General features: G+C 40.3%; 1 protein-coding gene across 2 annotated transcripts; it reads right to left on the minus strand.

Annotated features, from left to right (window-relative positions):
* Nucleotides 1-362: 362 nt before the first annotated feature.
* LOC148364147 (myosin heavy chain, fast skeletal muscle-like) lies at nt 363-18131 on the minus strand. Of its 2 annotated transcripts, none has more exons than XM_088338263.1 (40): nt 18117-18131; nt 17869-17922; nt 15501-15716; nt 15068-15211; nt 14831-14987; nt 14652-14679; nt 14460-14571; nt 13519-13611; nt 13384-13447; nt 13223-13321; nt 13055-13158; nt 12851-12989; nt 12607-12725; nt 12377-12526; nt 12135-12305; nt 11757-12063; nt 11613-11686; nt 11449-11536; nt 11197-11314; nt 10998-11121; nt 10784-10920; nt 10399-10654; nt 10078-10320; nt 9829-10005; nt 9616-9761; nt 9447-9537; nt 8993-9382; nt 7826-7952; nt 7614-7732; nt 7348-7544; nt 7098-7281; nt 6667-7029; nt 5947-6255; nt 5593-5796; nt 4751-4876; nt 4516-4686; nt 4355-4459; nt 2110-2205; nt 1866-1997; nt 363-495 (listed from the first exon to the last, which is right to left on the minus strand). In XM_088338263.1, exons 3-40 carry the CDS (start codon nt 15702-15704, stop codon nt 478-480), a joined length of 5886 nt encoding a protein of 1961 aa, XP_088194389.1. In that variant the 5' UTR covers nt 15705-15716; nt 17869-17922; nt 18117-18131; the 3' UTR covers nt 363-477. The 2 variants fall into 2 exon arrangements, with proteins under 2 accessions (XP_088194389.1, XP_088194391.1); XM_088338265.1 differs by lacking the exon at nt 18117-18131 and having other exon boundaries at nt 6667-6791; nt 6864-7029; nt 17869-18017.
* Between the last annotated feature and the right edge of the window lie 187 nt (nt 18132-18318).

Here is an 18318-nt window from a genome sequence, read left to right on the forward strand (position 1 = left end):
GCGACAGATTATTTCTTAGAGCCATCACCACCCTTAACAAGCACACAAGACTGTAAAAATATGTATCTTGCCTTTTTTTTGTGCCTATTTTTGACTTATTTTTGGAAGTGTTTTGCTGTTTAAGTTATTGCAATATGTTTCACTGTGCTATTGTTAATTACACTTTAATTGTTAATCACATTTTTTTGGACCAATGCTATGATACACTTTTGGCATGAGTGCTATGTCTAATCTCGTTATAAAAAATGTTAATTATATTGTCATCAGTGACAATAAATACAATTCTTATTCTAATTTAATCACACTTACTTCCTGTGCATGATCAAGAACAAAGATGTATATCAACAAAGACAACAAAAATATTCCAATTTGCAAAATAGATTTATTGACTTTACATCTACAATATATAAGGAGAGCTTTCCAATGAAATATCATATTTTATGATTTTCATTTCAAACTCACTGAGCTTGTATTTCATCATTCTGCGTCCTTTGTCTGCACGGAAAAGATGAAGTTAGTTTCACTTTACGAGACAGTGGGTACGTTTACATGCGGGCTGAATTCTGATTGGAAACGATATATTGCCAGTATTCCCATTATGTATAACCATGGAAAGACACACAATATATCGATTAAGGTTGTATGCTGACTTTCAGTATTCCGATTGCAATAGTTGGGTTAGAGCGCGAGTCTCCAGCCTCATGTGGCTCTTTAGCGCCACACTGGTGGCTCTCTGAGCTTTTTTTAAAAAAAATACTTGGAAACTGAAAAAGAAGAGGGAGTGAAATATTGATTTTTAAATCTGGTTTCTGTAGGACAGACAAAACAAATATTATTAAGGTTTTGTAAGGTTGGAATCCCTTTTATTTTGTTTTAAAAGGCTTCTTAAAATGACACTTGGGTTGCTGACCCGTGGGTTAATCTTTTTATTTTCATAATCTCTCACCCGGTATATTTCATGCCCCAAAGCAATGTGGGACTTGTAGTACAGAGATGAATGATACATGTAAACTCGGGCTTACTCTCTAAAAAAAGCCTCATGTGTATTGGACATTTTCATTTATTAATTTTTGTATTTCTTCCCCCATGACAAACATGCCATTTGTATATTGTGGATGTTACAGTTTTATCCATTAACATATGGTGTAAGTCTATGTTTTTGGCTAGCCATGTACGAATACTTCTTGTACACATTCGAGACGCAGAAAAGGGCCTCACTTTCGGAGCGTTAAGGAAACAAACAAGGCACTATGTTGAATTTGATGTGCTACGAATGAAATTACTGCTACCCTTTACTGATTTTCAGAAGTTAAATGTGGAAACAGCGTCTTTTTGTGGAATGACATCGCTCCCAAACACCTTGAATACAGGATTATTTGCTTATTTCTTGTCATGAATACCTAAGTGGAGCCACCTGGGGTAATCATCTGGCGCGCTGGAGTGCGCCTTCTGATTGGGTAATGTTCGCTATTTAAGCATTCTACACCGAGACATGGGTGTCTGAGGATTACTCCTGTATTCGTAAGACACTCCCGATTACCTGCCTTGTTGTTTACTTGATTCTGCCCGTCTGCCTTCGATCCGACCTGCTTCCGTCCACGCTACGATCTTCTCTTCAGTCCTGGTAAACTCGACCTGCCTTCGTCCCACGCTACGATTGATCACGTCTCCCGCTAACCCTTACGCTTCCCCAAATAAAGAATTGTACGAACGCTCTGGGGTCTCTTGCTCTGTTCTGGTAATCCTGTGACATTTCTAGGTATTCAAACGATTCGTTTACATAGCTCCAGATATTAAAATTGGAACATCACCTGCATGTAAACGTCACGGACAGCAAGTTTTCTGATTCGGAAAACGATGCTCACCTTTCCGATTTCCCGACTTTTGGCCCTGAGCTTGTTGACCTGCGACTCCGCAATGTCGGCGCGCTCCTGAGCCTCCTCCAGCTCGTGCTGAACCTTACGCAGCCTGGACATGTGTGTGTTGGCCTGTTCCTCCTTCAAGGCGATTCCAATAGATTTTTGTGTAAACTCTTTACCATGATGTGGATTACACACTTGCCGGCAATTAGATTGTTGCATAAGCATTTTAGGGGCACGAAATACTTACCGCCTCTTCTGATTGCCTTTTGTAGGCCTTCACCTTCAGCTGCAGCTTGTCTACCAAATCCTGAAGCCTGTTGACATTTTTCTTGTCCTCTTCAGTCTGATGGAAAAAAAGAGTTACACATGTTTTTTTTGCACGGCTCACCTGATAGGAAAAGGAAACCCTATCCATACTTCAATTAGCAAGGTCATTTGGTTGTTCCAAAAAAAAAATCAAAGATTTGGAGTTAAGTGTGGACTAAACCACAACTTGGCTCAATTTGTCCCGATAGGAAAAGGAAACATCGGAAAATGGGCCAATAAAAAAAAAAACGCAAAATGGGATCTTTGTGTTTTAAAAATCCCAAAATATTGGGTAGCTTTACACAAAACAATCCAGATATTTGAACTGAATTTGTTAAAGTTGCGGATCGGCCCATTTATTTTTCATCCAATTTGGGTTTTGAGTTTAAACCAGAGTGATCTGAAGGATTTTCTACATTTGACTGTAAAGCATTTTATACATTGGACTATAAAGGATTTTATAAAATTGACTTATAATGCAATGAAGATTTACACTGAGTAGGCCTCAGGTCACGCTGTTCCAAATGCAGAATATTTTTACTAGGGAAATTTGATAACAAGACTTTTGAGAACAAGGTCCGGATGACGTAGAAATGCTCGGTATTGTTTTGAGTTTTCCAGACATCGTGACGCCCAGGGGTGGCTTCCTTGGCACGCCAATGGGAGGAGTCGAGACGCCATCTTGCGGGGAGACGTCGGCCAAGAAGAGAGAGCTAAAGGACTTGAGAAGAAGGCTTCCCAGAGACTCCAACGACACTAATTCGGCCGGTTTTCGATGGAGTACACTTAGTTAAATTGTTAATGAAATTAAATCTGCCCCCAAGTGAAAATGTCGGCCTTCTTGTTCATCTTTTCCATCAAGAAACGAGCGTGTGTACATTGTTGGGTGAATGTAGGTTGTGTTTGGTTGATGGAATCAGATAACTAATTCGAACAATTTGGTAAACGATACATTTTGATAAATAATTCCCAACAGTTCCCAGGCAACAAATAACCAAAGTCAGGTCTTTCTTTGGAGGAATAAACAAGACATTTTGTCAAGGTGTGACCTTAACCAGCAGCTAAATCTGATCCTTTTCTTCCAGGTAGGAGTGGGCGATACCGGGAATTTTGGTATCGATCCGATCCAAGTAATTACAGGTTAGAACCGATCCATACCGACACAATACCGATACTTTTTGCTACCAAACATCATGATCACTGAACAGAAGAACCCTTTCCCACTTAAGTTAATTTAAAATGACCACAAACACGACATTCCTAGGCACTAAAAGGCTAATTTCTTTATCAAATAACTAGAACAAGTCTAAATAAATCATATCAATAATCCTATTAAATCTGTTTCACAACAAGTGACAAGAGATTCAAATCAAAAAGAGCAGCAATGTAATGAAAATACAAATACTTTATAAGAATGTCAAGAAGTCAAGTAAAATATCTTCGATTGCACAATCATTTTAAAATAAAGTCAGTAGGAAGCCCTTTTGGTTCTTTTGCCAGGATTTGTACACCTTTTTCATGGCCAAATTCAAGCACTTTTCAAGCACTTTCAAGGCATTTTTCAATGTTTCTAGTTCAGTAATAAGGAAGAAATCCAGCTCCGATCAAAATAATGTTTAAAATAAAGTTGTTATCTTGCTGCAAACAAATACTTTGTGTATTTGGAGAGGGCGGTAACATAATTTTCCGCCATCTTGTTGATGAGCCAAATTTGTTCTTTGTTTAATTCTATAGATTGCTCCAAAGCAGAATGTATTCAATCTTTCAATATTAGAGACTGCTGATCTGTTGCTTTTTGTTTTATTAATTTTAATTTATATTTTTTGCGTGTTTTTTCAGAGGATCTGTGTCTGACCTGGTTAAAATAGAATTGTAAATAGCTTTTTGTGTTTGTCCATTTTATCATTTATTCATTGCACTGCAGAGTTAAAATTTTCAGGAATTTTATGTTGTTTTTTTTACGTTAAATCTGTTCATTTTTTAAAAAGCTAACTTTTTGTTGTAATTTTCAATGTTTTGATCTGTGAATATTTAATTTATTTTTCATGTGTTTTTTTTCCGCCGACCCCTACTTCGTGGTAGACTTCTACAACTCTTCCAAATCAGGGCCACCTGGAAACTGATTTTTTTCTGGTCTTCTTGTGGCTCTTTCACATGTTTCCACTGCAGTGTATTTTTACACCAACCTGGTAGGAGAGTTCCTTCACACGTCTCTCGAATTTGCGGACGCCTTTGATAGCGTCGGACCCTCGTCTCTGCTCAAGTTCCACCTCCGCCTCAAGCTCTCGCACCTGAAACAAAATGGTTTACCAAATGATAATGTATGTACGTGTGAAGCCATCTTTACCCGAGCTTCCAGTTTCTGGAGCTGCTTCTTGCCACCCTTCATGGCCAGACTCTCAGCCTCATCCAGGCGAAGCTGCAAGTCTTTGACTGTCACCTCCAGGTTCTTCTTCATTCTCTCCAGGTGAGCGCTGGTGTCCTGCTCCTTCTTTAGCTCCTCTGCCATCATTGCAGCCTAGGAGGCAACGGCCGTGAGCTCACTAAAAACATTTTCAATGAGGTGGATAACTGAAACTCACATCCGTGATTGCCTTCTTGGCTTTTTCTTCAGCATTTCTTGATTCTTGCACAGCATCTTCCACTTCACTCTGGATCTGGACAAGGTCTGCTTCCAGCTTCTTTTTGGTGTTGATCAGACTGGTGTTCTGTTGAAGGAAGTGATCTATTACTGTCAGTGGGTTTTTTAAACCCAGGTCCTCAATTATGGTGCCCTCTGATTGTTGAGTACTTGTTCCACTAAAAATGTCACATACATTCCTTGATCTGATCAAGCGGTCCCTGAAGGGTGTTTATATTTAACTCCAAAATACACCTGGTTAGTTATGGTAGCGCCGTTTCAAGCACAGATTACGAGAATGCTGAATTTGTAGATATTCTCTTGCTCTCAATTAAGCCAAACTTACAACTATAAAATAAACTATTCAAATCAGGAAGTCAGTGTATATGCACATATTTGGTTGTGTGTCACCATAGCGGATGCTAGGTAGTGCATGGAAAGGGGGGCCATGGCTTATAGAGGAACCACAAACTTACGGGAAATCAATGGGGCAAATGTGAGCACAGAATTTACTGTAAAAGTGTGCAGAATTTTTTTTTTTTTAATTTCTAAAATTATTTTTGCAATTCGTTATAGGTGGAGAAAAAAAGAAAACGGTCTTGGACAGTACCCAGAAACGGAGGAATAGATCTTTAAGCTTTTCTGCGAGTATACACGGTAATTGTAACTAGATAGCTACTTTCAGAGTAATGAACTACTGAACTATTCTTTGAATGGAGTAGTTATGGTAGTACCTGTAACTAATTTTTTTTCTGTAACGTGCCAAACACTGGTATCCTGTACCAGAGATTAAAACCCGAGTACCTGAGAGTGCAGCAGACCAACACGTTCGCTGGCATCAATCAACTCAGCTTCGGCCACTTTGCGGCCACGCTCCGTCTGCTCCAAAGCTGCTCTCAGCTCCTCGATCTCAGTCAACATTAGGTTGTTTCTCCGCTCCACAATGGCAACCTGCTCCTTCATGTCTTCTTGACCTCTTATGGCTTCATCCAGGTGAATTTGGGCATCCTTTATGAAGGAAACAAAAACAAATCGATATATTTTTCCTATTTTGCTGTGAAATCTCTCATAGCATCTCAACCTTGAGCTGAAAAAGTATCTGTCTGTCTGTCTGTCTGTCTGTTTGTCTGTCTGTCTGTCTGTCTGTGTCTGTCTAACCTTAAGCTGTCCCTGAACGCTCCTCAGCTGTTTCTGGGCTTCAGCAGCCTGCCTGTTGGCGTGGCCAAGCTGAATCTCCATCTCGTTCAGGTCTCCTTCCATCTTTTTCTTGATCCTTAGGGCATCGTTCCTGCTCCTGACCTCAGCATCCAAAGTGCTCTGCATGGACTCGATCACGCGCTGGCTGTTCCTCTTGATCTGCTCCATCTCCTCATCCTTCTCTGCCAGCTTTCGGTCGATCTCGCCCTTGACTTGGGTTAGTTCCAGATGAACACGAAGAATCTTGGACTCTTCGTGCTCCAGAGTAGCCTTGGGTAGAAGCAAGACTTGGCTTAGGTTTTGCCCAAGACATGTGAAACTTATAAAATCTTATAACTTAACTTATGTACCTAAATACACTACCGTTCAAAAGTTTGGGGTCGAAATTTCCTTATATTTGAATGAAGATAACATGAAACTAATTAGAAATACAGCCCACGCATTGTTACATGGTGAATGAATATTCTAGCAGCAAATGTCTGCTTTTTATCGCAATATCTTCATAGGTACATCAAGGCCCATTTCCAGCAACACAGACAATGGACAACTTCTATGATAAATAAAAGTGTGACTTTTCACGGAAAACGCAAAAATGCTGGATGACCCCAAACATTTCGAACCGTATTGTGTATTTTCAAAAATTCAAGAGTAGGGCTAGGTATGGAATAAGTTATTTGTTACCTCTGCTTCTTCCAGCGCTGTTTGAATTTCACACTTCTCACTTTCCACGGTCTTCTTTCCCTTCTCAAGCTCATGGATTGTCTTTCCAGTCTCACCAATTTGCTCACTCAGGTCAGAAATCTCCTCTGAAAGGAGCAGAGGAAAGTTGGTTTTGCTAATTAAAATGATTATTGTGAGACTCAGGATACGGGTCTTACGTTGAAGGTTCTTGTTCTCCCTCTTGAGAGTCTCCAGGTGATCCAGAGCTTCTTCATAGGAGTTCTTCAATTTAAACATCTCAGTACTAAGTGAGCGGGACTCCTTCAGAGCACCCTCCAGTTCAGCCTGGCTTTCCTCATACTTCTGCTTCCACTCTGCAAGAATCTAAACAAGATAATAATAGAGCATGTTTAGAGATGGAAAAACAAACTAGTAGGTGTTTGCTAAAATACTTTGTCAAAGTTTCTCTGCTTCTTGTCAAGGTTGGCAGCCAGAGCGTTGGCTCGCTCCACATCGATCATCAGATCTTCCACTTCACCTTGCAACCTCTGTTTGGTCTTTTCCAGAGAGGCACACTTTGAGTTGACTGCCTCAATGGACTCCTCAGCATCCTGGAGACGCTGGGCAAGCTTTTTCCTAACGAGCAATCACCCAATTACTGTAATTTCCAATAACGTCTATACCGAAAAAGCCAAAACTTACTTTGCCTCTTCGAGTTCCTCAGTTCGCTGAATAGCATCGGTCTCATATTTGGTTCTCCACTGAGCCACCTCACTGTTGGCCTTGGACATGGCTCTCTGCAGCTCAGCTTTTGCCTCCTGCTCCTCCTCATACTGTTCCCGGAGAAGGTCGCAGTCATGACGGGAGGATTGGAGGCCATGGGCAAGGGCATTTTTGGCCTGCCATTCAGAAGGAGTCAAAAGTGAAAATTTTGCGCCGTTCGTCAGGTTGATTTTTTTCCTGCATACCTTCAATTCCTCCTCCATGTGCCTCTTGAGCTCCTCAATCTGCTGTGTGTAGCCCATTTTTCCTCTAGTCAGCTGAGACACCAGAGCTTCTTTCTCCTCCAGTTGGCGTGCAAGTTCACCTGATCAGATCGACATAGTATGTTGTGTGGATTGATGTTTTGTTTAAATTCAGGCAATAACAGAAGTTTGTGTGGTTGTAAGATCACGACTACCATGCTCTGTTTGAAGTCTCGCTTTTTGGACGCTGGTGTCATTGAGTTGACGCACATTTTCCTCGTTCTTGGACTTAAGCTCGCTCAGTTGGTCTTCCAATGTCCTGCACATCTTTTCAAGATTAGCCTAGAAAAGGACAAACACATTTTAAGTAAGGGCCGATCATATTTGACATTCTTGGTTCAACTAGACTGCATAGAGTCAGGGAAGGGTTATAAAATAACATTTCATGTAAAATGTTCTTGTTCCACTGGCAGATGATTTGCTAATTTATTTTTTATTTTTTTTCTTCTTTTTCCCCAAAATGTAATTCCTAAATAAATTATATTTCTCATTTTTTAAATTACTTAGTATACAAAAAAATAGTAAAATAAAAACACTCAAAATGAACACAAATACACATGAATTTTAAGACTCATGTCAAACTTTTTATAAATAAGTATGTTTGCTATTATTTATCTAAGAAAGATTTATCATAAACTACAAAAAATAAGGAGCAATATGAATAATTATAACGTTTGTATATCATTATCTGCAACGTTTATCCTCAGTAAGGTCACAGGGACTCCCTGAACTGGTAGCCAGCCAGTCACAGTGCACATAGGGACAGACAACTTACTCGCTCATTCACACCTAGGGACAATTTGGACCAGCCAATTAACCTGATATGCATGATTTTGGAATGGGGGTAGAGACTGGGGTCCCCGGAACATGCGAACTCTGCACAGGAAGGCTGGATTTGAACCCATGACCTCAAAACTGTTCTGCAGTCGCGCTGACTGCTCATCTGCCATCTGGACTTATAACAAATATTTTTTTTCAAATCAGTCCAACTGGTCTACCATTGGCTTTATGACAAGTCAAGTCAAGTTATTTTTATTTATATAGCCCTTGATCACAAAGAGTCTCAAAGGGCTTCACAGGTTGTTACACAGACTATTTTTTCAGACTATTATTACACCATCCCCTGATCTGGAACCAACATGAAGGCAAGGAAAAACTCATAAACCTCAACATGAGGAAAGTTTATGAGATAATTTTATTAATAGTCGTTATTTTTTCTTAACCCATTGCAAAAACAGGTTTAATATATGGTAATTCAAGATAAATAAAAGTGAAAATGAGCAAGACTATCAGTCAGTTGAAGGTCATTGAAAATCTCTCACCTTTGATTTGGCAATTCCCTCCATATTGCAGGTGAGGTCATCAATCTCCATCTTGTATTCGCTTTTCTCCTTCTCCAGTTTCTGTTTGACCCGCTGAAGATTGTCAATCTGCTCACCCAGTTCAGCCACGCTGTCGGCCTGCTTTTTGCGCAGAGCAGCGGCAGTGGCTTCATGCTGCAGGGTGGACTCTTCCAGGTCACGACGCAGCTTCTGGAACTCGGCCTCACGCTTCTTGTTCATCTCAATCTGAGCGGAGGTTGCCCCTCCGGCCTCTTCCAGGCGCTCACTGATCTCCTCAAGTTCCCTGGAGAGATCAGACCTCTGCTTCTCTACCTTGGCGCGAGCAGCCCGCTCAGCTTCAATCTCCTCTTCAAGTTCCTCAATGCGTGCCTGACAGAAACAAAAGTGAATTTTTATCATCTCAAAATATTGAAATGTATTTTTTGTGTCACACCTGAAGTTCTTTGATCTTTTTCTGTAATTGAACTCCAAGAGATTGCTCATCTTCAATCTTGCATAGCAATTGGTTGACCTCAAAGTCTTTCCTGAAAGTTGTCATTGGCCGAACGAATGTATTAAATTCATTATCTCAATTGCTAAGTACAATAAATATATCAACATACTTCTTTATTTTTTCATCAGACTGCTGCTTGTCATTCTCAAGATCCATTATAGATTCCTGAGCCAGCTTCAGATCACCCTCCAACTTTCTTTTAACTCTCTCAAGATCCATGCGGAGCTTCTTTTCTTGTTCCAGAGATCCTTCGAGCTGTGAGGAATTAATATGTTCAACATTTCACATTCACTTTGTTATTTTCACCATTGGGACCACTCACATCATCCACTTGTTGCTCCAGCTTGGACTTGGCCTTTGTGAGAATGTTGACTTTATCTTCCTCTGCTTGAAGGTCATCCAAGGTCTGCTGATGGGCCTCCTGGAGGGCTTTCTTCTCTTTGCTCAATTTGGCAATGGTCTCATCTTGAGAAGTCATCTCCTCGGTCAGGTTTTTGACCTGCGGAATCATTCATACCTTTCAGTGAAACCGTGGTTTAGGTGAATGTGGAGATATAAAATAAAAGCAAACCTTGTTTTCAGTGGCATGCTTCTCCTTCTCAACTTTAGCGAGGGTCAGCTCCAAATCGTCTATGTCTTTCTTCAACTCAGAGCACTCGTCCTCCAGCTTTCTCTTTTTTGCCGTCAGCTCTGCGTTGATTTCCTCTTCATCTTCCAGCCTTTCAGTTGTCTCTTTGAGTTTTGCTTCAAGCTGGATTTTGGCTTTGATCAGACCCTCACACCTTTCCTCTGCATCAGCAAGGGTTTCACCCTCCTGTAGTTAAAATTGAATAAAGTGTAGAGTATTTTCATCGTGCCTTTTCAGACATACATTTCTATCTTATTCACATACAGACTGAATCTGCAGCTGCAAGTCATTCTTCTCCTGCAAGAGGGAAACCATCTTCTCCTCTAGTTCTTTCTTCTTGGCTAATGCCTTGACAAGATCCTCCTTGGTTTTTTCAAAGTCCTCTTTCATTTGAGCCATTTCTTTCTCTGTCTCAGCACTCTTTAGCAGAGGCTTGATCTTGAAGTAGAGTTTCATCCATGGCCAGTGTTTGACATTCATGAATGAACGGACATTGTACTGGACAGTGAAAATGGCCTCCCTAAAGAAAATGGAATCAAGGATGATTTTTTTATGAATAAATGTCTTTTATGAATGAATGGCCTTTATCGTCACTATAAAAGTATAACGAAAATGGAGGGCTTCAGAAAAATCAGGACAGAGTAAACACCTTCTCGCCATCATCTTGACAAACTCTCGTCTCATCAGGTAACCTCTGCACAGAGCCTGAGTCATTGTTACCAGCTCAGCCAGTTTCTCATCTCGCATCTCCTCAAGTGTACCAAGCAGGCCAGCTTTGAAGAAAACCTGAAAACAACGACAATGATTGTCTTTTGCCTCAACTTTGTTCACAGTCCCTAAGAAAAGAGTAAATCGTACTCCACCTTGGTATGGCCAAATTTATACTGCGTGTGATCCACATCTATGGAGCCCAAAAGTTTCTCTGAGGCTTTTTTGTTATCTATAAACTGACCGTCAGGAATCACACTGGCATTCAACACCTTGTATCTGAAAGCAAATTCGTCATTCATTGGAGGATTTGTATTAAAAGACAAGTGTCACCAGTAGTATCTGGCTAACCACCTCTGCTTGAAGTCACCATAGAGAATTCTGCTGGGGAACCCTTTCCTGCAGATCCTGATACCTTCCAGCACACCATTACAGCGCAGCTGGTGGATAACCAGGAAGTTCTCCATCAGACCTAATATTTATTATTAAGAATAGGAAATATTGTAAGCTTTTTTTCAAAATTGAGTAGTAAGTAAGAAATCTTTGGCTTAGATAGATAGACTGATTTTATTTTAAAAATACAAAATAATTTTAAAAGGGCCATACCTGGTGTCTTGGATTCATTAGGAATTAGGCAGCGCACAAAATGAGGATGCGTGCTCCTCAAGTTTGTCATCAGTTTACCAAGATTCTCCTGGGAAGACATCACATTTCCAGATGCAGATAAATGAAATAATATATGAACCTCCAATCAAGCTTCTTCATCTTACCCTGAACAAAGCTGAAACCGTTTGGAAAGAGCCACCCTTCTTCTTGCCAGCTTTCTTTCCACCTGCTCCCTCAGCTGTCGGTGCATTATAATCTCATCACTCAGATTTATTTCAGTTCTATATGTGCTGTCAAACACTTTATACCTTCTCCTGAGGCGTGAGTTGCATACAGGAAGGACAACAACTTGGTTGAAGACTTCTGGTAGAGTTGAACAACAGAATCGTTCAGCGGATCCTTGTTCTTGTCCAGCCAGCCGACAATGTTGTAGTCCACGGTGCCCGCATAGTGCACCAAGGAGAAGTGGGCCTCTGCCTTGCCTTTGGTCGGCTTCGGCTTCTCAAATGATTTGTTTTTACCAAGGTGCTGGTCGTACAGTTTGTTCTTGAAGGTTGTGTCTGAAGCTTTAGGGAACATGCACTCCTCTTCGAGGATGGAGAATATTCCCATTGGCTGCAACAACATTTGACATACCGTTAGTATCAAATTTCAGTATTCAAAGTGACAAAGGTTTTTTTGTCTACCTTCTCAATAAGCTCAATGCAGGCAGCCAAGTCCATGCCGAAATCGATGAACTCCCATTCGATTCCTTCTTTCTTGTATTCCTCCTGTTCCAGGACGAACATATGGTGGTTGAAAAACTGTTGCAGTTTTTCATTGGTGAAGTTGATGCAAAGCTGCTCCAAGCTGTTGAACTGCCAAACAAAAAAAAATCATCGAGTACAGTTCGAAAATGAATGAAGCTTATACAGTACCGCCTGCTTACATCAAAGATTTCAAAACCAGCGATATCCAAAACACCGATGAAGAAGCTTCTAGGCTGCTTGGTGTCCAGCATCTCATTTATTCTGACCACCATCCACAAGAACATTTTCTCATAGACTGATTTGCAAAGGGCAGAAACTGAGTTGTTTACCTGTTGAGACGATTAAACATGAATAAGGAAAGATTTCAAGACGTTATATTGAACCAGCATGCTAAACTTCTCCTTGATACCTGTGGCACTGTCTGACCCTTCGTTACAAACTCATTTCCAACTTTGACCCTCGGGTAGCACAAGGCCTTCAAGAGATCAGCAGAGTTCAGGCCCATGAGGTAGGAGATTTTATCAGCGACTGTAACACATTGATACAAATTTTGACTTAAAAGTGGGAACAAGTCATTCACTTCTAGCCTATTTAAGAAAATTTTGGTCATCATGTGCATCAAATATGGTAAGGTGAAGCGATCTGCATCTCACCCTCAGTGCCGTCGGGCTCGGCTTGCTCCTCTCGCTGCTTTTGCTTGAACTTCATATTTCCGTGTTGCATTACAGCCCCGGTTAGTTTGTACATGCTGACCTTCTCCTCAGCAGTAAAGCCCAGGATGTCAATGGCTGTCTGGAAAATGAATTGATTTCATAGCAAAATAGCAATCACCAATGGGGAAAAATAGATTGTTTTACATCAGTGGCAATGAACTCCTCAATATCATTGATGCTCTTGACAGTAATTTCTCCCTGACTGATCATGGGATAGTCGTAAGGGTTGGTTGTGATAAGCAAAGCCTCTGTGAAAACAAAACGCGGTGTAAATTCCAACTGCAAAGTTCAAAAGTCCAAATGTCTTCATACCAAGCAACTCGGGTTTGTGTCCCGTCATGATCTGATAAAAGATGTGGTAGCTCCTCTCAGCACTCAGTTGAAAGGTAACACGGGATTTCTCCAGCAGGTCTGAAGTTCAATGATTTTAGAAAACATCCCACAAGCAACTCGGCCATTGTGCCAAGACTTACATGTTTCAATATCTGCAGAAGCCAGCTTTCCTGTGGTGCCAAAGTGGATTCGAATGAATTTTCCCTGTCAAGGAAGAGCTAGTTAGGCTTTCAGCAGCTTGAGAAATCATCGTGTGAAGAAACATAAACACTCACAAAGCGGGATGAGTTGTCATTCCTCACAGTTTTGGCGTTACCATAAGCCTCTAAGAGGGGATTTGCTGCGATGATTTGATCTTCCAGTGATCCCTACAAGAAGAAAAAATATCTAAATCTGTGTGTTTGACAAGTAAACATAAATTACAGCAAGGTTATACTACTTTAATTGTAAAATCCCACTCATATCTATTGGTAAATGAAGCATTTTCAAGTAAAAAAGCAAATCACTGGAGTTAAAGGAGCTGTACAGAATTTGGAACTTTACTACTTGCTGCTGCCATCTACTGGCTTTTGACATTATTGCAGCCTTGTTCAGCTCATTCATGATGGGCGTGCAAGTACGTGCATTTCTTAGATGCACTTGAATAAACTCTTTTTTCATCCTTCTTGGGGTTTGTGTTCTTGTTTGGACTCTACTCAAAGCAGGCCTTCTGTTACTTTCACCATTTTCAAGCTACACTAACAAACGGGAAGAAGAAAAACCTGTGGGGACGAGCATGACGTCAGTCCCAGGAATTCCCCCCCAACCCCTATTCTTCCTACCTATGGGGTTACGCCCCAAACAGATTAGCTACAAGTAAGATAGAAACATATAAGTGCAGTGGAAAATAACGCATATGGCTCTTTAAGCTCAGTTGGGCATTTATTTAATAGAAAATATTTAACTTTCTTAATGAAACCTCAAATGAAGCTACCCATCTTTACAAAATAAAATAAAAAAATCATATGCTGCTAAAATAATATTTTTAATGAGAAACCAGATGGCCAATATTAAATCATTTTGAAAAAAAAACTGCCATTGTTTTAATTCAATGCATCGTGTGTATAATTTTCATTGTATAATACCTTTTTTCAATTCAGTCTTATTGACTTCTTGAGGAATTCCCTGAGAAATTACATCCTTTATTTTATACATTTGATTTTCTTTATTTTTGTACCTGCATTTTGCCAGTAGTGTGCTCTTGCTTCTTTCCTCCAGCCACTGCAATTGTTGCAAAGTACTGGATGACACGTTTAGTGTTGACAGTCTTTCCTGCACCAGATTCTCCGCTGAAGAATTAATAACAATTATCAATGGTTTACTCATTGTTAATAAGATCATTTCTTTAGAAGTAATGAGGCACACATACGTGATTAAAACCGACTGATTTTCTCTATCTGCAAAAAAGCAATGAAATGCATTTTTAATAGTAAGACTAGAAAATAATAGTCATTGATAACCAGATAGTCAACACTGTTTGCAACGCGATTAGACATGCCACTCCAGTGTAAACGAGGTAAATGAAGACTGTATGCAGCTAAATGATACCTTGGAGCATGAACTGATAGGCGTTGTCGGAGATGGAGAAGATATGAGGAGGAGCCTCAATCCTCTTTTTGCCTCTGTATCCAGACACAACCTTGGAGTCATACACTGGGAGCCACTTATAGGGGTTCACAGTGACACAGAACAGCCCGGAATAGGTCTGAAAAACGATTCAAGCTGTTGAGAAATCTCAAGTTATTTAACACTTTGGATTCATTGTCCAATTTGAACCAAACTCACGTAGATCATCCATGCTGCGTAACGCTCTTTGAGGTTATACAGCACAGCGGGCTCGCTGAGATGCGTCATCATGGCCATGTCCTCAATCTTATCGAACTTGGGTGGATTCATGGGGAAGATTTCATCCTCCTTCACCGTCAGAGTCTAGCAAAAGTAAATGCGAAATTGAAGGCAAGGAGCACATTTTTAAAATGCCTTTTCAATGGTGGATGATTGTCTCTGGCAAATGTGATTTGGAAAAAGTTGAGGCACTTTTATGTGAACATGTCACACAGCAAGAGCTTTTATTAACCCTGTCAATCACAGAACAAGAAAAGTGATCTTTTAAATATAATTTAAATAAGAGCACATGACAAAAATGTGCAAATCTAATGAAATTACTCTTCTTTTGAATAAACATAGTTCTCCTCATTCATAATACCACAGTTCCGACCTTTCCGCATCGAGTTTCCACGGTGGCTTTACCACCCTCTCTCTTCAACAGCTTGCCCTTGAGGTACATCTCGCTGGCTTCGGTCACAAAGTAAGAGGTCTTGGCGTCGAATGGTGTGTTCTGGGCTTCGATGCGCTCTTTCTCTGGCTTACGGAGATAAATGGCCGCAGGGCCGAAGCACTCCATCTCTGCGTCCCCACTCATGATGATGTTTTACTGGAAAGCAACCGGCCCACATTTGTTAGCTTGAGTGATAATGAACTCTGATGTAATTTCTGATATTTTGTAAATGATGCTTTTATGGATTGGCGGAGGAATGGATAATTACACCAAACACACACAAAAATAGCTAGATAGCTAAATACATGGTTAAAGACGTAACTTGATGGATGGATAGATGCATGAGCAGACCGATGGATGAATCGATAAATGCTGTCTAAATATTATTTTGAAAACTGTATAGTTCACAAATCTCAAACTCATGGACTGTGGGGCACATCTGACCCGCAACATCATTCTACAGGGCCCACAGGGGCATACAATGTCTGAGCATCAAGGAATAAATGGTTCAAGACTATCTATCTATCTACCCTGGTCGTATCCCAAACACATACAAAAACAAAGAAAATAAAAAAGGGAAAAAGTAGAAAAAAACACACACAAAAATCTTTGGACCATGGCCAACCCAAATGCCCAAACACCCAAACAAGTTAAGCACCTCGGCACCCAAGTTGGTCATGCTTTCGTCCCTCCAGATGAAACGGGACACAAGAAAGCGGCCATGTCACCCGGGTCAGGGGGACCCAACATACTCTTCTGTTTAACAGCAGGTCCCGACAGTTTTCACTGGTTTACCCCTGCCGCATCAAACAGGTGCCCTGCCCATCCCTTAGAATGCGTCCAAATACCCCACTATCCTTTTACAACACCTCTCCACTCATTAATAACACTAACAAGAGCTCTAGCTTCCACTATATTTAGACCTCTTTCCTGCAGTGCACTCATAACACCATCCATCCACGTCAACCGCGGCCTTCCTCTTGGTCTCCTTCCATTGACTTCAGCTCTGTAGATCCTCTTCAACATTTGCTCCTCATCCATCCTCTCCATGTGTCCAAACCAACCGAGTACTCTCATCCACACACCTGCTCAGTTCTACGGCTACTCCAGTTCTGTCTCTCACAATTTGATTTCTTAATCTAGCCAATCTTGTCACTCCTAACATACTCCTCAAACATTTAATCTCAAAAACATTTAATGGTTCAAGACTTCTTTGACCAAAAACTGAATTTCCAACAATGTCCGTCGACTATGATACCTACGATCTGATGGCTCAGTGCCACTACACTGCAACGTTTCCATCTCAATACCACGTGGAATTGAGAAATTCAAGTAGGTTTTGTTATTTTTATTTACTAACCTATTGTATAGGTATAGCTATAGTTTCTTTTATACAACTGGAATGTTTGTGATATGAATACGCAATAAATGTTATTTTACGTTAAGGAGTAGTTACATTTATAAGAAATCAGGCCCTATGAGGACAGCGAAAATAATTTTTGCACCCCTTTTATAGTTGGATGGATTGATGGATATATGATGTACAGAATATGCTAGACTACTGTGTAGTTGGATGTATAATCTACACAGTAGATCAATATTTTATACATTGTGTAGATTATAATAAAATATGGAAGTATGGATGCTTATAGTATTCTAAAATGATGGATGAACACATACCATAAATAGCTCTTATCTTTCAGTAACATTTCTTTTTAAACTGAAAAAAATGCAGGTGAAAAAAAGTAAAACAAAAGCCATTTCCACATAGAATTATTTGCGCTCATGGAAGATATTGTTGCTTATTTTAAATATCATTTTAATTATCTTACTATATTTTTTCTGCGTACTATTTGTGTATGGTGAGATAGATAGATAGATAGATAGATAGATAGATAGATAGATAGATAGATAGATAGATAGATAGATAGATAGATAGATAGATAGATAGATAGATAGATAGATAGATAGATAGATAGATAGATAGATAGATAGATAGATAGATAGATAGATAGATAGATAGATAGATAGATAGATAGATAGATAGATAGATAGATAGATAGATAGATAGATAGATAGATAGATAGATAGATATTAAAAAAGTTGGTGGATGGGCAGATCAATGGATAGATAGATGGATGGGTGTATGGATGGATGGATCATGTGATTGATGGAAAACATGACGAATATTGATCCATGGTGTCTGAAGAAGAACAAATGTTAAATGTCACTTCAAATCGACATCAAATATCCAACAACGGATAAGTGAAATGAAGGGCGACGTATGATAATAACAGCGGCAACTTACTCTTGTCCCTCCCTCAGTAGAATGAGCAGTGAATGCTGGTAGAGGATGATGATTCTGAAAAGATGGAGCAAAGTAAGCACAAACAATTGAACAAATTCCTAAGAAGCCCACAAAGAAAGGAGCCAGCGTTCCTCCCGAATGCCTGCCGAATTGTGCTGAGACTTTACGATGTCTGGCAGTGGGCGGTCATGCTCTGCATTGTTTTAGAAGCCGTCGGCTTGCCTCAAATAAGACAGGGAGAACCTCACCTTGACCCGTTGGCCGTCTTTCCTTGAGGGCAGCCAGCCAGTCTTCTTTTATAGAGTTGGGCCTTTCGTGACTTGCTCTGTTTGGGCATGTTCTTAGGCGCCTTTTGTCCGGTATCACCTTTCATTGCCGATCAATAGCCGATCGCAGCCTGATGACTTAAGGATCCTCGAGGGGAATATTATGATAGCTGAACAAATAGAA

This window comes from Urocampus carinirostris, chromosome 6 (genome assembly GCF_059441175.1).
Source record: "Urocampus carinirostris isolate Australia breed hairy pipefish chromosome 6, RoL_Ucar_1.0, whole genome shotgun sequence".
Taxonomy (NCBI): domain Eukaryota; kingdom Metazoa; phylum Chordata; class Actinopteri; order Syngnathiformes; family Syngnathidae; genus Urocampus; species Urocampus carinirostris.

Coding starts and splice junctions, on each gene's coding strand:
- LOC148364147 (XM_088338263.1), bottom strand. CDS start 15,704: ATGAGTGGGGACGCAGAGATGGAGTGCTTCGGCCCTGCGGCCATTTAT. Junction 12,726..12,850: donor CGAGCCCGACGGCACTGAGG/GTGAGATGCAGA, acceptor AATGTGTTACAG/TCGCTGATAAAATCTCCTAC. Junction 4,460..4,515: donor TCCAGAAACTGGAAGCTCGG/GTAAAGATGGCT, acceptor ATTTTGTTTCAG/GTGCGAGAGCTTGAGGCGGA.